Source organism: Monodon monoceros, unplaced genomic scaffold, assembly GCF_005190385.1.
Source record: "Monodon monoceros isolate NGI ecotype Baffin Bay Population unplaced genomic scaffold, NGI_Narwhal_1 Super_Scaffold_15, whole genome shotgun sequence".
Taxonomy (NCBI): Eukaryota; Metazoa; Chordata; class Mammalia; order Artiodactyla; family Monodontidae; genus Monodon; species Monodon monoceros.
This window is the reverse complement of record NW_021703771.1, coordinates 18,105,639-18,124,486: the sequence shown is the minus strand read 5'-3', so window position 1 is coordinate 18,124,486 and position 18,848 is coordinate 18,105,639. Positions and strand designations below refer to the sequence as shown.

Genomic DNA, 18,848 nt, shown 5'->3' with positions numbered 1-18,848 from the left:
TCCAAACAAAAGAATAAGATAAATCTCCAGAAACAGATCTTAGTGAGAATTCAAAATAATGGTCATAAACATAGGGGTAAGCTCCTTGACATCACTCTTGGTAATGAGTTTTTGGATTTAACACCAAAAGCAAAGGGAACAAAGGCAAAAATAAACAAGTGGGAGTACATCAAACTAAAAAGCCTCTGCACAGCAAAGGAAATCATCGACAAAATGAAAAGGCAAATTATGGAATATGAGAAAACATTTGCAAATCACATATCTGGTAGGGGGTTAATATCCAAAATATACAAGGAACTCATACAACTCAATAGCAAAAAAACAATGCAATTTAAAAATGGGCAAAGGGCCTGAATAGACATTTTTCCAAAGAAGATATCCAAATGGTCCACAGGTACATGAAAATGTGGTCAACATTGCTCATCTTTAGAAAAATGCAATTCAAAACCTCAAGAAGATATCATCTCACCACTGTTAGAATGCCTGTTACCAAAAAGACAAGAGATAACAACTGTTGGTGAGGATGTGGAGAAAAGGGAGCCTTTGTGCACTGTGGGTAGGAATGTAACTGGTGCAGCCACTATGAAAAACAGCATGAAATTTCCTCAAGAAATTAAAAGTAGAGCTACCATATCATCCAGCTTTCCCATTTCTGGATATATATCCAACGGAAATGAAAGCGTTATCTTGAAGAGGTTATCTATACTCCCATGTTCATTGTAACATTATTCACAATAGCCAAGGTATGGAAACAACCTAACTGTCTATTCATGGATGAATGGATTAATTAAATGTTATAGATAGATAGATAGATAAATAGATATTTGAGTATTATTTGGCCTTTAAGAAGAAGGAAATACTGTCATTTATGACAAGATTTGTGAAACTGGAGGGCATTATATGAAGTGAAATAAGCAAGACAGAGAAAGACAAATAGTGCATGATATCACTTATATGTAGACTCTAGAAAAAAGAAAAGAAGTCGAACTCATAGAAATAGAGTAGAAAAGTGGTTGCCAGGGGCTGGGGGATTGGGGAAATCAGGAGAGGTTGGTAAAAGAGTATAAACTTTCAGCTACAAGATGAATAAGATCTAAGGATCTAATGTATAACATGGAAAGTATAGTTGATAACACTGTTTCGTACAATTGAAATTTGCAAGGGAATAGAACTTAAATGTTCTCACAATGAATAAACAATCAAACAAATACATACCTGAGGTGATGGATGTGTTAATTAACTCGACGGGGGGAATCTTTTCACAATATATATCAAATTATCACTTTGTATACTTTAAATATATTACAATTTTATTTGTCAAGTATACCTCAATGAAGCTGAAAAAAATAGAAAGCCCACTTTGCAAGTAGGAGTGAGGAACCATGAATGCCAAGACAGCTTAGAGTGGCAGCGGCCAGGAAACACAAAAGAAGTGAAAGCATTTCCTTTGCCACATTTGCATCTTCAATTCTAGTCTCTCTTGTATTTCCTAGCATGTTTCATTAAGCTGAGCCAGATAAGAACCTACGATTTTTATGGTGCTGTGGACCTTCATTCTGAAACAAGCAAACATCTCTGGAACATTTATGGGGTAACCACGACAGGACCTGGTAATGGGCAGCACTTTCTGCTTATCATGTCAACTCTGCTTAAGGAAACTGAGCTACTTCATGCTGGCCAGTCAGCAGGCAGTTATGACTGGAGGTGGAAGGTAACCTTTCATAGAGTTATATTTCCTTGCTCTGTGCTGGATCATTAATCACTCCAATAACACAAAGCACAATGCATGCCTATAACACAGAGCTGGGAATGACTGCAGGCTATTCTGGTCCAACACTACGAACACACACAGACAGACTGCTTTCCACAGCCCCAGAAACCCAGTGGGGCTGAAAGGATGTTGCAGACTGTTACAAGAGAAGGTTCTTCAAATTAGAGTTCCAGATTCTATTTGTGTACACATTTTTGACGGTCCAAATGTTCACATGGTTTTGGAGAGCTGGCATCATTAATTTTTTAAAAATCTCATTTGAAAGTGACATTGATTCATGTTCCGCCACTAAGGGAATCTTTCAAGTTCTTCGTCACTCATATTATACATCCTTGAGCAATAAGCCTATATTTGGAGGGGGTGTTTTCCAGGGATTTGGGGGTAGAGGACACATTTCTATAAAAAGAATGTTCAGGAAAAGTAAACACTGGGGATTTCACAGGTTAAAGCGAACACACATCATGGTTACAATGGGGAATTGCACAAGACTTACATTTGTGAGCCTTCAGTCCTTCAAAGGAAACTGGTCCAATCTCATAATACTCATATTCCCAGGTGTAATCAGAATTAGATGCAGATTGCTGGGACGTCCCATTAGAAACTAACCTCTGGGCAGACATCTCCACCTGCAGAAATGGAGAAAGGCAAGTGTAGAGTCTGTTAACGCATCCACATTGTCCTTGACTACGTTCAGGAGGTCAGCAGGCAACGGCCTCAGGGAGGTCCTATCCACCAGGTCAGGGACAGCCCTCCCTGGCTGCCTGCATTCCCAGTGGCCATTACTTCCTTTTATCTCTCCACGAGACTGGTATGCATTATTTGCAACCAGAGTCCATGTCTTCTTTCATGGTTGTTCCCCCAGAACTTAACCCAGTGCCTGGCACATAACCAACTTCCAATAACCGATGAAAGAAGGAAGTAAGGAGGGGGAGAGTGTATCAAAATCTCTGAGCTCACGACTTCAGCCACATCACCTATCACTACCTATGCAGAGCCTACAGCGAATAAATAAAATCAGTATCAGAAGAGAAGAAGCCCAGTAGACGTCTACTGGGCACCTACCATGCAAAAATAAAGACATGGGACCTATGTCTTATGAAATAGGGGTGGAGAAAAAAGAAGGGGACAACAAAAGTCACATCATTGGAGAAGATCCTCAGTGGAATCCCTAATCTTGGTCACTGCTAACTCCTGAAATCTGTCCTATTTTCAGGATGTCCCAATGCCTTGTTTGTTATCATTTGAGATTTTAAAATGCTGACTTCTTTGTGAGACGAGCTTGTACTGTGCAGCATGGATACCAAAGGCAACAAGTGCACAGAGCCAATATTCAGTACTGAGCATCTGCTGTATGTGAGGCACCATACATTGTGGGCTAGGAGGAGATGCTAGACCAGGACTCCAGAGACCTCCCCTAATAATGGGGAAAGAACACTAAGTGACAACAGTAATATAAGGGGAAATCTGAATAAAGTACCAGCCAAAACCAAGATCCACTGAGCAGTATAACCACTAGATCCCACTCCACAAGAGCTTTCTGAAGCTCCCCTTCTCCCACCCACCATGGGGCAGTACCACCCACCACTGCCATTAGGGCACAACCCCCAGAGAAACTGAGGCAAAATCACCACCACCCCTCTGGCCCAAGGCACGAGTCTCACCTTTCCCTCTTCCGTTCTTCCCCAGGCCAGTCCTGGACCCCATAGAAACAGACTCCAACCCCTCACATTCTATTGTTCAAAAGATGGTGTGCTATGACCCAGAGACGCATGCCAGTATCAGAATTAGAGGGTGACTCTGAGTGCCCACCCAGGCGAATCACTCCTCCAAAGGTAGAAGAGAATGTACCAATTGTCCTTTGGGAAAGAAAGCTACACAAATTTTAAGAAAAGCTGACCTTTGAGTAAGGATTCAGTTACCTTCCTAATACCGGCACAAAAATAACAAAATCATTACCACCATATCTTCTTTGGCATTTCTAGTATTTGAACAAGAGTTGATTTCCCTCAACGATGAAATAGACGAGGGTCTTCATCATTGCTCTCCCTCCATTGGCTATGTTGCCAGGGAAGACACTTCAGCTCTCCCAGCCACATTTTCCTCATCTGCAAAACCGACCATCCTGACTTCCTGTTGTTGGCAGGAAGTGGTCTGGCTACAGCCACTAATTGACACCATCACCATCCACCTGGCCCACTTCTTGAGACCCCTGCTTTTTCTGCTTCTACTCTTACGGATCCGTTGCAATCCATTCTCCACACATCAGCCAAAGATCTTTTAAAAAGACAAATTACCCTGTCACTCTTTTGCTTAGTACTTTTAAATGGCTTCCCATTGCTCCAAGGACAAAGTCCAAAATCCTTAAAATGTCTTACAAGGTCATGGCTTGAGCCCTGCTGTCTCCTCTCATCTTGCCTCCTTCCCTATACCAAGCCGCACTTGGATTTCTTGCAGTTCCTCAAATACATCATGCTCCCTGGAATGGGCACACATACTGTTCCCTCCGGCAGGAGTATTCCTCCTACCACTTCATCCTAACCCACCCCTCCTTCTCTGCATACTCTTGTCATCTACACTGGAATCATCAAATCCAGCCCACTACCTGTTTTTGTATAGCCTGCAAGTGAAAAATATTTTAATATATTTAACGGTTGGGGAAAAAAATCAAAACAATGATATTATTTCATGACCTGAGAGAAGTATGTGAAATTCAAATATCAGAGTCCATAAATAAGGCTTTATTGGAACACAGCTACCCTCGTTTGTTTTTGTATCTTTTGTCTTCTCTAGCACTATAACAGCTGAGTATTAGTGACAGAGATAGTAGAGCCGCAAAAACCTAAAATATTTACTTTCTGATATTTTATAGAAAAAGTTTACCAACCCCTCCCCGCCTTGAGAGCCATGGGAAAAAAATGATCTGAGCTTCTGTTTTCCCATCAGGAGAATGAAGGTGATAACAGTACCTACATCATGGAGTTGCTGTAAAGATTAAATGTGATGTTGCATGAAATGTGCATAGCCAGGACCCAGGTTGAGGTCAATCAAGAGTAACCAGCACTATTATTATAAGCTAAGAAGTGCTAGTCTGGGATAGAAAAGCCTAGGTTTATTCTTTAGACAACACCAACTCCCCTGTCAGCCAGTTCCTATCAACTTCACCATGTGGTTAATTGATCTGTGTGGTCTAGACAAATGAATAAAATTACTATAATAAAAAATAAGTCAAAAGGCATTCGTTTCAATGGTTTAAAAATCATAATGAGAAACGTACATCATGGGATTCATGATGTTTCATCAAGTCAAAAATAAGGTAATAATTTCTCTTTTTTTAAGGAAAATAAGATGAAGTCTGGTTTGAGCATATCATTTTTATTGGAAATCAGCATTACAGCCAATGTAATAAGCAGAGGGAGGCACTGGGCTTCATTTGGTGTCAAAAATAGAAAATAGAAAAATGTACATGAAACAATGGAGAAAATAAAGATGAGAGAGTGTTTTCCATGCTCTGAGCATCACTCCCCATGGCTATGCTCTTCTCCACATCAGTGCACAGTGGTTCCCCATCCGTGGCCGCCCAGGCCCATGGGACCAGAGGGTCTTCCTATCGGCTCAGGAAGAAGCATTAGCACCACCTGCACAGGGCCAGCCAGGAACTAGCAAGCAAAATATCTGTAAAAGAGTCAGATACCAAGAAGCATCAACCACTTACCTACCACAGAGAGAGTGTCTTTCCATTCCTTCTTTTTCTCTCCCTTACATCATTCCTGTTCTTCTAAGTGAACTATTTAAGGATGGAGGGAGACCATAGGTGAAAAGGTCCTGAGAGTGGAAAGGCTGCCCTTTAAGAGAGGACACCTGACAGATGCCTGGAGACAAGAGGTTCTCTAGGGAAGCAGAATAGAATGCCGGCCACCCCCCTCCCACCCAAGCAGCCACCGTTGTGCAGGACTTCAGATAAAAGGAGCGGCTTGTGTTTTCACTGGCTATTTCCTCTCAGTTCTTGAATTCCAAAGATGGATCTGGAGGACAGAACCTCTGGCTTCTGCTTTCACCTCGCACCCTTGAAAAAGTCCGTGAGGTAATGTTTTCATGCAAGTCTCAGATCAACCAGCTTGGGCCATCACATGCACAAGGACAAACAACAAATAGAAGGCAGGATTTTGTATAATGTCCATTGTCGTAGTCCAGGGTTGCCTTTCTGAGCTTCGCAGACACAGAAGCTAGCACTGTTTCACCATTTGGAAACTGCCAGCATGTCTGGGTATCAGCCTCCAGAGGGTGATATTCTCATCACAGTGAGGAATGTCTGGGCCTTAACACACACTGAGGGAGAGGCAGGGGGGTGCGCAATGAGGCTTACTCATGGGGTGCTGGAATCAGACAGCTGCTCTCTTCAGAGCACGGCAAACAGGAAACGCAGAGCTCGGTGTGCGGCTGCCCTCTGCACCCACTCTGCTCCTGCACACCCACTCCTGAGATTCTCTTAATGTCAGGTTCTTCATAATATTAGCCTCACTAAAAATAACTTCTTCCAGAGGAAACATATCCCAAACAAGCCTCCAGGAGCTGCATGGAGAGACTAATTGATCTTTTGAGCGTCTTGCCAACAACAATAATGAAAAATTATGACTGCACCTCACAGCCCCACCTGAAAAGGAAGTTTACCTTTTCCAGGTGTGCACAGGGTAGCTTAGGCCAGCTTATGGGGGTGGGAGAGGGACGTAAGACCTCAAACACAAACAGAGAGGGCTATTAGCAGGTCCCAGACACCTCTCATGGCAGTCTAAACAGCCCTCTTCTCCCACCCACATTCCCAACACTTTCATCTCTCCTTTCAATTATCCAGTCTTTCCTCCTCCAACCCAGATTCCCACACCACTCCTGGGCACCCTCTTGCCTTCTTAAAGACAGGTCAAGCAATCCTCTCCACCTCCCTGAATTTGGGAAGATGTATATGGACATGGAACCTCCCATGGAGTGACTAAAAACTCTTCATCAATAGCCTTGCTGGGTCATGTTGGGTACATGGGCCAGGGGAGCTGTTTCCTTGGAACTGGACCTTTATTTCCATGTTAAGGGGTAGACATCAGCACGTGAGTTTTCCAAGTTGCCACCAACTCAGGCACGGGATTAGCACATTAAAGAGAGAACCAAAAGATGCCTATAAACCCTAAAAAATGAGCACATGTGCACGCACGCACACAAAACTGACAACACAGCCAGGAAGATACTCCAAGCAGCTGTTGGCCAGGCCACAGACCCAAAGACCCAAGGTGATCAGCTTGTATGGAGGCAGACCTAATGACCCATTTGGATTTGAGATCAAAATTCCCAATTGCAGTCATTCTATCTTCTTTCTGTTCAATTCCCAAATTCCAAAAGTGGGCATGCCACCCAGGATGCCAACCTCCATTCTGACCTGGGCCATGAAGGTCTCATTAATTACTTATTCTTATCTCTTTCTTCCTTCTATTCCTAGGAACAACTATCCCCATCAAAACAGAGAAGTCACACTCTTGACCCATCACTCTTTCTCTCTCCCAGCCAAGACATCCAAAAGACCAAAGGTCAAGTGTGGCCAGGCTACATTCTGGTCACTGAGGAGCCCAAGGTCAGAACTTCAGAAGCACAGCTTTAGAAGCTTAATTCCCTCATTGCGCAGAGGTCTGACCAGGCACCCAATCAGAACTGACGGTGCACTCAGCTTACCTGCATCTATGTGGGGAGGACCAAACAGAGAAAATGAGAGTCTGCAAGGTTATGAGTCGGGCTCATGGTTAGACCAGAGCCAGCTGGATATTCCTAAAGCATTTCTAAAAGGCACTACATCCCAGCAAGGAATCACATTTGACCCCTAAAATCAGAACCTCCAAGGTCCCCTCCCAGGGCAGTGCTTAACAAACGCTGACACAGTCTTCTTCCCAGCACACTGCTCTTTTCTATAGATTCCGTGCAAACCACATTCTACCTGCACTCGTCACTTTAATTCTCAAGTTTGCAGATTCCTTTTCTGTGAATCCATTTTAAGTCAGCAACTTCTTTTGAGGGTGTGGATTTTTACTTTCTTCAATTAAAGAGGCAATGCTTCCAGGACTTTAGACTTTAGTCCTCCTCCTAACTATTATCTTTTGACTTGAGCCTGCATCTTACCTTTGAAGTCTGAGATTCTGGCCACTCACTTCAGGCTAGAGATGTTACACACACACACACACACACACACACACACACACACACACACGGTTCCTCCTCCCTTCTCAAAAGGACATACCTCCCAAATTTCTCTACATTATCAAGGTTTATGCCTTCCTGGGTATTTCCTAGAAAGTACTCAGTTACTCAGCAGACTTCAAAAACGTGGTGGCTGACAGCTGGCAGAGAAATTTTGGATGCATCTTCCCCCTGCCTCTCCCTACTTCTCCACTGCACAGCAGCAGCTTATTTCTAGGAACAAAACATGGAACAAAAAGTGTTTGCAAGCCTTAAGATTTCCTGCCTGAATATCAGAATCAATGCCAATAGAAGAACAACTTTTAAAACTAGAGACAAAACTTAATATTTTGTACAGCTAGATATTCAGCCAATGCCTGAAATGCAGAGATGCTGAATTAACGAGCAGGCGTCCTTCCTCCACCAGCTGTTGCCTCAAAGAGGATAAGAAGATAAGGGGTGGGTCCTACACCCACCTCCTCCAGTTATATTCTGGGCACCTACATAGTTGTAAATAGGCTGAAAAGTACTTTTTAAAGTTGGTGCTTCCCAGCTCTGTGGTACTCCCTGGGTCAGCCCAGCAAACGGTTATTGCATGACCTACTGGAGGGGTGGGGGACACAATGGCTGTCCTTGAGCCCTTTGGAGGGGTCTCTGGAGATGGTAACAGACCTCTGCAGTATACCACAGTACAGGCTATGCTAGGAGCGTACGAAACAATCCTCCGGTGGCATTCTCTTCCCTCTGGTCTCTTTTCCATCAGGGCAGGGGCCTCCCCTGCTTGCTCACCGCTGTATTTCCAGCAACCCATCCAAAATCTGGCTCATATCAGACATGCAATAAATACTTATCGAGTCGGTTTCTCATGATGTGGAAAAGCCACAAAATTATCTTCTTTCACCCTTTCTCAACCCTAAACCCGAGAGCAGAGTTCTCCCATTCTAAAAGAGACTTCAGCTGGACAGAGAGAAGAGCATCAGGCCCACACAGGGAAAAAACACCCAAGAAAGAGGCTGTAAAGGCTCCATCTGGGAAGGATTTCCCGAGAAGTGACAAGGCATGGCTCTGAGATGCGTGTGGAGGTGGCAGGCACACTGCCCTCAGCTCTGCAGATTTAGGGGGCTGGGTTTCCACAGTCCTCCAGGGCTGAGGCGGTCACGCTGACCAAGCGAAGAATGATTTATAACCAGAGCATCCATTTGTGGAATTACAATAACGAACAAAATGGCCAAGCAGATCAGAGCACAAGTTTTACACAGTCCGGGAAACAAAATTGAAGATTAGATTCACCACATTAGCTGGTGAATGTGGAATTAGGGCAAAGGACTCATGTTACATAATATACCCCATTGCACACAAGACAGGATGCTCTGCTGTTTGTCTTGTATCCCAACATGGATGCCCTGTTGCAGCCACAAAGTGAGGACACTCTCACTGGTGGTGGGGTTGGTGTCCCCACCATGGAAATGTTATCTGGTTAGTGAACTCCTGTCTCTTTCTGGACCTTGCTTTTCTTGGTCTGGACTTCAAAATAGTCTAGGCCTGTTGAGGACATCAGTAGAATCCCAAGTTGACCACTCTCTTATAATTAGGTTTTTTTGGGTTCCTATTACTATTTATTTTTGCTTTATTCCTAAGCCTTCCATAAAAGTACAGCAGAAGATCTAAATAGATGTTTCTCCAAAGAAGACATACAGATGGCCAAAAAGCATGTGAAAAGATGCTCAACATCACTAAATATCAGAGAAATGCAAATCAAAACTACAATGCTGGAGAGGGTGTGGAGAAAAGGGAACCCTCCTGCACTGTTGGTGGGAATGTAAATTGGTGCAGCCACTATGGAGAACAGTATGGAGGTTCCTTAGAAAACTGAAAATAGAGCCACCATATGGTCCTGCAATCCCACTCCTGGGCATGTATCCGGAGACAACCATAATTGGAAAAGAGTCATGTACCACAATGTTCATTGCAGCACTACAACGAAAAAGAATGAATATATGTATATGTATAACTGAATCACTTTGCTGTGCACCTGAAACAAAACATTGTAAATCAACTATACTCCAATGAAATTAATTTAAAAATAAATTAATTTTTTTAAATTACTTGAGTCAAGTCAAAGAACCAGCTATCAAAAAGCAGTGCTTCAGGGCTTCCCTCGTGGCGCAGTGATTGGGAGTCCGCCTGCCAATGCAGAGGACATGGGTTCGAGCCCTGGTCTGGGAAGATCCCACATGCCGTGGAGCAACTAAGCCCATGCGCCACAACTACTGAGCCTGTGCTCTAGAGCCCGTGCACCACAACTACTTTGCCCGCGTGCCTAGAGCCCGTGCTCCACAACAAGAGAAGCCATTGCAATGAGAATCCTGTGCACCGCAACGAAGAGTAGCCCCCACTCGCTGCAACTAGAGAAAGCCCACATGCAGCAACGAAGACCCAATGCAGCCAAAAATAAATAAATTTATTTTTTTAAAAAAATTGGTGCTTCATCATGAAATAACACTTCACACCCATTTGAATATGGCTATCATCAAACAAACAAAAAACCCAAAACCAGAAAACAGTTAAGTGTTAGCAAGGATGCAGAGAAATTGGAACGCTTGTGTGTTGTTGTTAGGAAGATAAAATGGTGTGGCTGCTATGAAAGATAGCATAGTGGTTCCTCAAAAATGTAAATATGGAATACCTTATGACCCAGCATTTCCACCTCAGGGTATATACCCCAAAGAACAGAAAGCAGGAGTTCCAAGAGATATTTGTACCTCGCCATTGCAGCATTATTCACAACAGCCAAAAGGAGGAAGCAATCCAAATGTACACTGCTGGATGAACAGATAAACAAAATGTAGTATGTACGTGCAACGGAATATTATTCAGCCTTAGAAAAGAAGGAAATTCAGACATATGCTACAACATGGATAAACCTTCAAAATATTATGCTAAGTGAAGTAAACCAGACACACAAGAACAAATATTGCACGATTCTACTTACATGGGGTATCTAGAACACTCAGATTCATAGAGACAGAAAGTAGAATGGTGGTTGCCAAAGGCTGGGAGAAGGGGGGAATGGAGAGTTTTTGTTTAATGGATACAGAGTTTCAGTTTCGGAAGATGAAAAACTTCTAGAGATGAATGGTGGTGATGGTTGCACAACACTGTGAACGTACCTAATGCCACTGAGTTGTGTGCTTAAATATGGTACATTTTATGTTATGTAACGTCGCTCAAAAAATGTTCTAAAATTTTTTAAATAAGAAAAGAATAATAATAAAAATCAACATTTCCTGACCAATGTACTAGGGCTGGGGGAGGGTAACTGAGAGCTCCCCAAAGTAAAAGACCACCCCAGGGGACAAAAGATGGTGCTGGGACATCCAGGCACCCTCCCCATGTGGGTCCTTCCTCTACGGCCAACCTTCAAGGATCCAGCTTTGCTCTGTTCAAGAGCCCTTGTGGCACCTTCTTGCCAAGTAAAAGGAATACTCTGTCCAGGCTGTGAGGAATCACGCTTCCCTATGCTAGGGGAAGCTGGCAGAATATTTATGTTGTGCCAGCCGTGGTCCTCCCACGGCTAGTCCTGGAAATAGACTAGTCCTGGAAATAGACTGCTTCTCAGTCTCTCCTTTCTATAAGTTTCCCCTCCTATGGTCCCTGTCATTAACCCACTGCATTTCAGCATAAGTCCACCACCAGTTATTCTTCCGAAGCTTCCAGGGCCTTCTCTTGGATTACATTTAAAGTCTGTTGCTTCCCCAGGACAAAAAGGAAGTGCCTCAATCTCATAAAACTGGCTCCAGTCTCTGGGAAATGCTTCCTGGAGACCAGCTGGATTTCATGGACCCGGAAAATTGGAATGCTGACATATATATTTTGCCAAGTAAGGAAATGTGTAAAAAACAACTATCATTAACAATTATTACTTCATAGACAAAAAGTTATTTTAAGCACCCTCCATGTATGAGAGATATAATCTCACAATAAAAATAGCCCTCTGCAAGAAAGGAAAGTCGGCTATCTGGCATCAGTATTTTCACAGCAAGCAGACAGTTCCATGCAGGTGTGCACTACATTGCCTCTGGCCACTGCACTCATGTAACAGCTACTGGAATGGCTTAAATATTCACTCTCTCTGACAGCAAAGAGAAAGAACTAAAAGAGCTGTAGTGAAATTCCCTTCCAGACCTATGACTCTAGGGCTTCATAAAAGATTAAGTTGCTTTCCACTTGCATCACAAACTCAATGATGTGTGTGTGTTTGTGAAAACTGTGTGTGTATGTATGTATGTGTGTGTGTGTGTGTGTGTGTGTGTGTAGTACAATATGGATAAGGTCCTACTATGGGCTGAGTTGTGTCCCCCAGAATTTATAGGTTGAAATCCTAGCTCCCAATACCTTTGGATGTGACTATATCTGGAAACAGTCTTTAAAGAGGTACTTAAGTTAAAATGAGGCCGTTGGGATGAGCCCTAATGCCATCTGACTGGTGTCCTTATAAGAAGAGCCGATTAGGACACACAGAGAGACACCAGGAGCATTCATGTACAGGGACAAGCTTGTGAAGAGGCAGCAGAAAGATGGTCATCTATAAGCTAAACAGAGAGGACCAGAACAGATCCTTCCCTTATGGTCCTCAGAGGAAACCAACCCTGCTGACACCTTGACCTTGGACTTCCAGTCTCCAGAGCTGTGAGACAATGAATTTCTGTTGTTGAAGCCACTCAGATTCAGGTATTTTGTTACATACTAGCATACTAATACAGCTGCTGAAAGTAATATTTTAAAACCAATGTTCTCTTTGATGAGTTAATTAGACAAACTCTCCTAGAAAAGCCATTAAAAATAACTTACTTTATACCAATCACTCTCACCAAATAACAACTACATTTTTGGAAAGAAAACCAAACGCCATTAATCTATCCCACTATATGCCATCTTTAGCCACTACATTTATCACAGCCTCATCACCATGTCCTTCAAGGAGAAAGAACATGAACACGTTAAAATTAGTATATGAGTCAATTCAGCCCAACAAGGATATTCTCAACACTGTGAGCTTGACTTTGAGTGATTTAGTGGCAGCTGAAAAGTCAAGGCCTGTACCCTCAAAGAATTCAGAGAATTCAGGCTTGGATTTAGAACCATGCTTTCCCCTGCTGAATTTCACCCTCTTAAACACACACAAACACACACAGGTTGGGAAGCATCAAGAAAGCCTGATGACACAAACAGATAGCAGGTGCAAACAGTCATTAAGAAAGGAAGGGCTCATTATGGCAGAGGAGCCTGGGGTGGGGGGACCCTCAGAGATGGCCCTCTGAGTCTCTGCGCACTCTGTCCCACATCCCAGCCTGCACTGCCATCTCCCACTCTCCAGACTCCTGCCTACCTTTGAGGGTAGGGCTCAGTCACCGTTTCCCCCATGGAATTCTGTCCAACTATCTCAGCCTCCGAGGACTCTCTCCCTTTTCTCAAATCCCATCACATGGATTACTTAAATCTGTCATTTTAATAACGAGACGGTATAAATCAGACTCCCTTAGTGCCTCTTACTGAACCCTCATACTGATTTATATAGATGCTAGTATAAAGCATGACAGCCAGATGAATTAACATTTTAATGGCACTAGGGAAACAACTGCCCTTCCCATTTAAATTAGTGGAATTTTTGAAACAGCTGGCAGGAATAAGACTAAGGAGAGCGAGATTGGCCATCTCTTAAATCACTGTGAGGACGATTTGGCAAACAAGGCTACTTTGTATTTATTGCTGATGGACTCTATCTCCAAGCAGCACACACTGCTCCTTACAGCCCTGAGCTGAATCATTCCTCTGACAAACAAGCAAGAAAGGAGGAGGACCAGGTATTTCAACCTCTGTTCTACAGAAAAGGAAATTTAAACTAAAGCAGTGGTTTAATATCTGGAGACAGAGCAGCAGGAAAGCTACACCTTCTAATGATCATTTTCTAATGATCTAATCCCTCCTAGGTCTCCCCTCTGCTTGCCTAGGACTGAGGGTGTCAAATAGCCCCCAAATCTTGGGTCATACCTGGTTCAACCTCCTGGAGCATCAATTTTAAGAGAAAACTTGGAAGACATTTTTATATTAAAAAAGTGCAGACACATTACAAAGTAAACTGCAAATATCAAATTGAAGCTCATGGATAAACATCTACCTGCTTCTGGCAGCCTTGTCCTCCGCTTTGGACTCCCAGAAAAATGGGATCACTCTCCTCGCCTATTGAGGTAATTTAGTGGAAATTTTAAAGAAGCTCTGGTAGGAATATATGTAGGTTTACGTGATATAGTTTCCTTCATCATAAATTTCTGATTTTTTCCTTTTTTTTTTAACAGAAGATAAAATTATATTTTCTGGGAAAATCTACACAAAGGTTAGGAGAAAGACGGGTAATGTTTACAACCAATACCCTCACTCATCTCCTAATTATTTTTTTTTCTTATTCAACCAGGCAAATTCAGAGCCAATCCTTAAGGAAGCAGCTCCCTCAGCTGCCCCACCTTTGCCTTTAATTGCTGTTTTTGCTGTTCCCAAGTACACGCATGAGGAAAACAAGCGCACCTTTAGGGAGAATAATTACTGGAGACTTATAAATTATTTTCACTTGAAGGGTTATGAAATGTACCAATGTTCTCTAGGCAGGGGAAAATTACATAGATCTGGGTAACACAGACACTAGCAATAATTACACCGAGACTTTTAAAAAACATCCATCATTTTAGCATCTCATAGATCCTCTATGTAATCTTGGACCAAATACTTAATCCCTCTGTGCCTTCGTTTCGTCATCTGTTAAATGGGAATGGTGATAATTATATTCCCTACTTCATGGGGGTGCTACAGGATTGAGAAAAAATTACAAAACACTTATAACTCTGCCTGGCATGTAATAAGCTCCATGAGAATATCTATTTTTTAAAAAGGCCTGTCCTTATCACTGCTATCACAACCCACGTTTGCTATTGAGCAGCTACTTCACACGATGGTTCATTTGGGCCTGGTGGGCCATTAAGACCCTCAGGTTTCTTCTCTCACATGAACTGCTGCTTAACGGGGCCACCCCATCCTTTACTTTTTTCATTGATTCTTTGAACCCAAATGCAGAACAGGACCTTCAACCCTACTGTGAGCCAAAACATTCTAGTGTTATTATCTCTTGTCCAGAGATAAAATGGGTCTCGGAGAGTATCCTCCCAGATCTGTAATTGCCACAGCTCTGATAAATGTCCCCTCTATGTCTCTCTCCTGATGAGTGACACCAGGAGATGCAGACTCAGGGACGACGCCTTGTGGTGTGTCCACTCTTCCCACGCCTTATCCTTAGGGATAGTATGATATTTCGTAAAACGCCTCTGCAAAGGCAGGTCACACTTTAGATCATCCATGATGGGGAGGGGGGAGGGGACTGAGAATTCCGATTGGCAAAGTATCTCAACACCTGGGGGCCTAGAGAAATGGGAAGGAGGAAGGTTACATTTTCCAGAAGGTGTTGATGTTATTATTTGCAAGGTAAAAGACAGCCCCCCACTGTGAGCAGATGAAGTTAGCCTGGAAGAAACAATGGGGCAGCCGGGGTTAGGTATGCACGCCCATGCAGAGGCAGTACGATAAAGGACACACACTGCACACGCACACACACACACACACGATTCATAAAATACCTGCCCTTGCACATACAATGCACTCTGATGCTTTCTCTTCCCTTCTATTGAATTTCATGTTTTAAAAAATGCTGGTGCAACTCACTGCACTGATAGCATTTCACTAAAGAGTCACAGCCCACAGTGGATATGGCATGCACCAATCTACAGCCCCAGTAGGTTGCTAGAAAAGAGAAAGAAGACCGTTTGGCATAAATTGAATTTGTAAATTCTCCTTTCCTAGGTGGTCTTGAGCTAGCTTCTCTAAGAATTTGTTCTGGAGGGTTGCCAGGATCCAGTGTTTCCTTCTTTTGAAGTCTGCTGGCTCTGCTCTCATTTCTCAAGCCTGCTCTGAGGGACTGTGAACGCTTTCCCTGCTCTAGGATGCCTGCTATTTGGGCCTTGAACAATCCAGCCTGGTTTCAGGGTTTCCAGATCCTCTTTAAAGGGATTTGGGCTGCTCTTCTCACAATGAAAAGAAGGAAATCTATTGGTAGCAACTCAGCCTTCCCCTGTCACCTGTTAATATCACCTCATCTTCCATAAACACTGGATGATATTCCCGATTCGAACAAAACTCTTTATTGCTGGGCACTCCAGCTCCTGGCAGCCTCTCCTGCAGTCTGGACCCAATCCTTACAGCCGGGGGCCTTTCCTGCCTGCGTTCTCAGTGATGCGCCCCCAAGTGATGTACCTAAGGGCCACTGGCTCACAGTCCTAGTTTCCAGTCCTCCCCACTATTAACTGGGGGATTCAACTGGGAAAACTTAATATCTCAACCTAATTTTCTTCACATGTAAACTGGAAATACGACCACTTACCTCTAGGGTTTTCATGAGAATTAATTTACACGTGGGAGTTCCCTTCTCCTCCCTGGAGTAGCAGGGACATGTCCCCCCAAGCTCCCTTTGCTTTCTGAACACCATGGAAGGTTTCGTTTTCGTCAGATGAAATCCACAGTATTATCTGGGATTCCCCGTGTCATCTAAACCGCGGCGGAAACTACAAAGCCTCCAACAAGTTTCTAATGAGGCGACTCTTTGTCTTCCTCAACTGATTACTCAGAAAGGATGGAAACAGGGAGAAAAACGAAACCGATATTTCCCTCTAATCAGTAAAATGACCTGCAGGCAGGCGCCCCAGCGCAAACGAAATGAATTAACCAACCGTCAAGCCGGCATCATTCCCAGAGCCCGGCCCAAGGCAGGGGGCCCGCACCCGAGGACTGCGGGCAGCGCGCTCCTCCTGGACCAGCAGGTCCCCCGCGCCCGGGTCGGGGGGCTCTCTCGCTTGCCGGGCACATCGGGGCTGGCCGTTCTCCCCCCGGGTGGGAGAAGGTGTGACTGGTCAGTAAGCGGGAGCGAGCGGAGGAAGCCCACCCTAGCCCCAAGCGCCGCGCTTTCAGCCTTTTCCGATGCCCTAGCGCAGGACTCGCACATCATTCCGCTGCGAAGAAGGCTTTGAACTTGGGTGCTCTCCACGGGCCCGCACTCTTGCCCTGGACACCCTCGAGCCCCAGATCTCCCCTCCCCGCTCCCATTCTCCAACTCCGCCAAACTAAAAACCACCCCCAAACCCCAGCGAGCCCGACCGTGGGAGCTGGAGGCGCACGTCCGCGGCGCCCCGTCCCGCCGGCGGTTACCGGCTCCTGCAAGGTGCGTGAGCGCCGCCGCCGCCGCCGCCTCCAGCCGCCTGGTCGGTGGGTGGCTCCCGGCGCCGCGGTGCGGCGGGGACGCGCGCTCCCGACCTACGGCGGAGGCTTCGCGGGGCGCGGGGCGCGGGGCCGCCCCCGGCCCCACCCCACGAGCCCGAGGGCGCTGGGCCGGAAGGAGCGAGCTCTGCGGAACCCTCTGCGCCCGGGGGCGCTCTCGCATCGTCTGGATGAGAGCCTGCCGCGAGGAAGGGAAAGGGACCGGAGAGAATTGTTCGCCCTCCTGGCTGGGCAGTGCGTCCCCTTGGCCAACTTTGAGTGACAGGAGCCCAAGAGCTGAGCGAGAAGGAGTGATGCAGGATGGATGAGGGTTAGGAAAAATCCTCAGCAGTAGAGTTCAAGTTCAGTTATGCTGGGACCCTCCATCATGTGCTACTTTAATTACTACCTCAAATTTATCTCCTCCTGCCTCCTGGTACTGGCGCCCACCCAGTCAAATATCCCCCAAACGGGGCCCCCAAAGGATGGGACTGGGCCGGGCGTAGTTTCAAATTAGCTACGTGGCTCACTCCTCCCTTACAGTAAATATTTATCGAGTCCGTATTCCATGCCGGACACTGATCTGGGCGCTGAGAAAATAGCCTCCTGGAGCCTATATTCTAGTGTAGAGACAGGCAGTCAACAGAACCAATAAGTACATGTCCCATATGGATAGCGACACGTGCTGTAGAGAAGAACTAACTCAGGAAGGGCACAGAAAATGTTGATGGTGAGTGTGTGGGTGTAGTTTTAAACCAGGTGATCGGAGATGGCCTCACCGTGGAGATGGCTTTTGAGTAAAGATCTAAAGATGAAGGATCAAATCCTGCTGGGATCTGGGGCGAAAGCACTTGCTGTGGAACTCTTACTGGGTGCTGTGTAAGATCACTTCCAGCCCTGAGGTGCGGTGACTCTAGAAGTTATATAAAATGAGTTTTTCCTTTTATACAATAGAATAGAATCAATTACCATAATTTGGAATAGTTTAAAGCAAAAAGCCAAGTTCTTTTATTATGGTGTGCATTCATTCAATAAATATGCATCGTGCATCTATCATGATTTGGGCATTGTTTTAGATGCTAGGGATGCAAGAGTGAGCAAAACAGGAAGAAAAAAAAATGCCTTCGTGGAGGTTACAGATACCTGACACAGTCTTCAAAATGTTTTTGTGTGTTTTTTTCATATATGACCTCACGATGATGGCACGAGGTGAGCGGATCAGGGATTCTCCCTGCTACACACAAGAAAGCAAAGGCTTAGAGTGTCCAGTGAGTGGCCCAGGAGCATACCCTGAGTCATGGGGAAGGAGGAAAATCCAGCCTCACGAGCCCCTGACCCAGGGCTCCGTGCAAGCCACGTCCTGACCTGTGGGCCTGGATTTCTGCTGTCCCAACTCAGACTTCCCGAGTGGGCAACCCATCCTGAATTCCCTGAAAATTACTGCATTTTTAACATAGCAAAGAGGTTAAACCTCAGAAGCAGTGCTCATTACAAGCGTCATATATTTTCTTTTCTA

At 44.7% G+C, this 18,848-nt stretch overlaps 1 protein-coding gene across 1 annotated transcript in view; it reads right to left on the bottom strand.

Annotated features, from left to right (window-relative positions):
* MRAP2 (melanocortin 2 receptor accessory protein 2) overlaps positions 1-17,241 on the bottom strand; it is a 53,603-nt gene extending 36,362 nt beyond the window's left edge. The window contains exons 1-2 of the mRNA XM_029224331.1: positions 17,234-17,241; positions 2,265-2,397 (exon numbers count right to left, since the gene is read on the bottom strand). Of these exons, the coding sequence (XP_029080164.1) occupies positions 2,265-2,391 (127 nt within the window). The 5' untranslated portion in view covers positions 2,392-2,397; positions 17,234-17,241. The remainder of the gene's footprint in view (positions 1-2,264; positions 2,398-17,233) is intronic.
* Between the last annotated feature and the right edge of the window lie 1,607 nt (positions 17,242-18,848).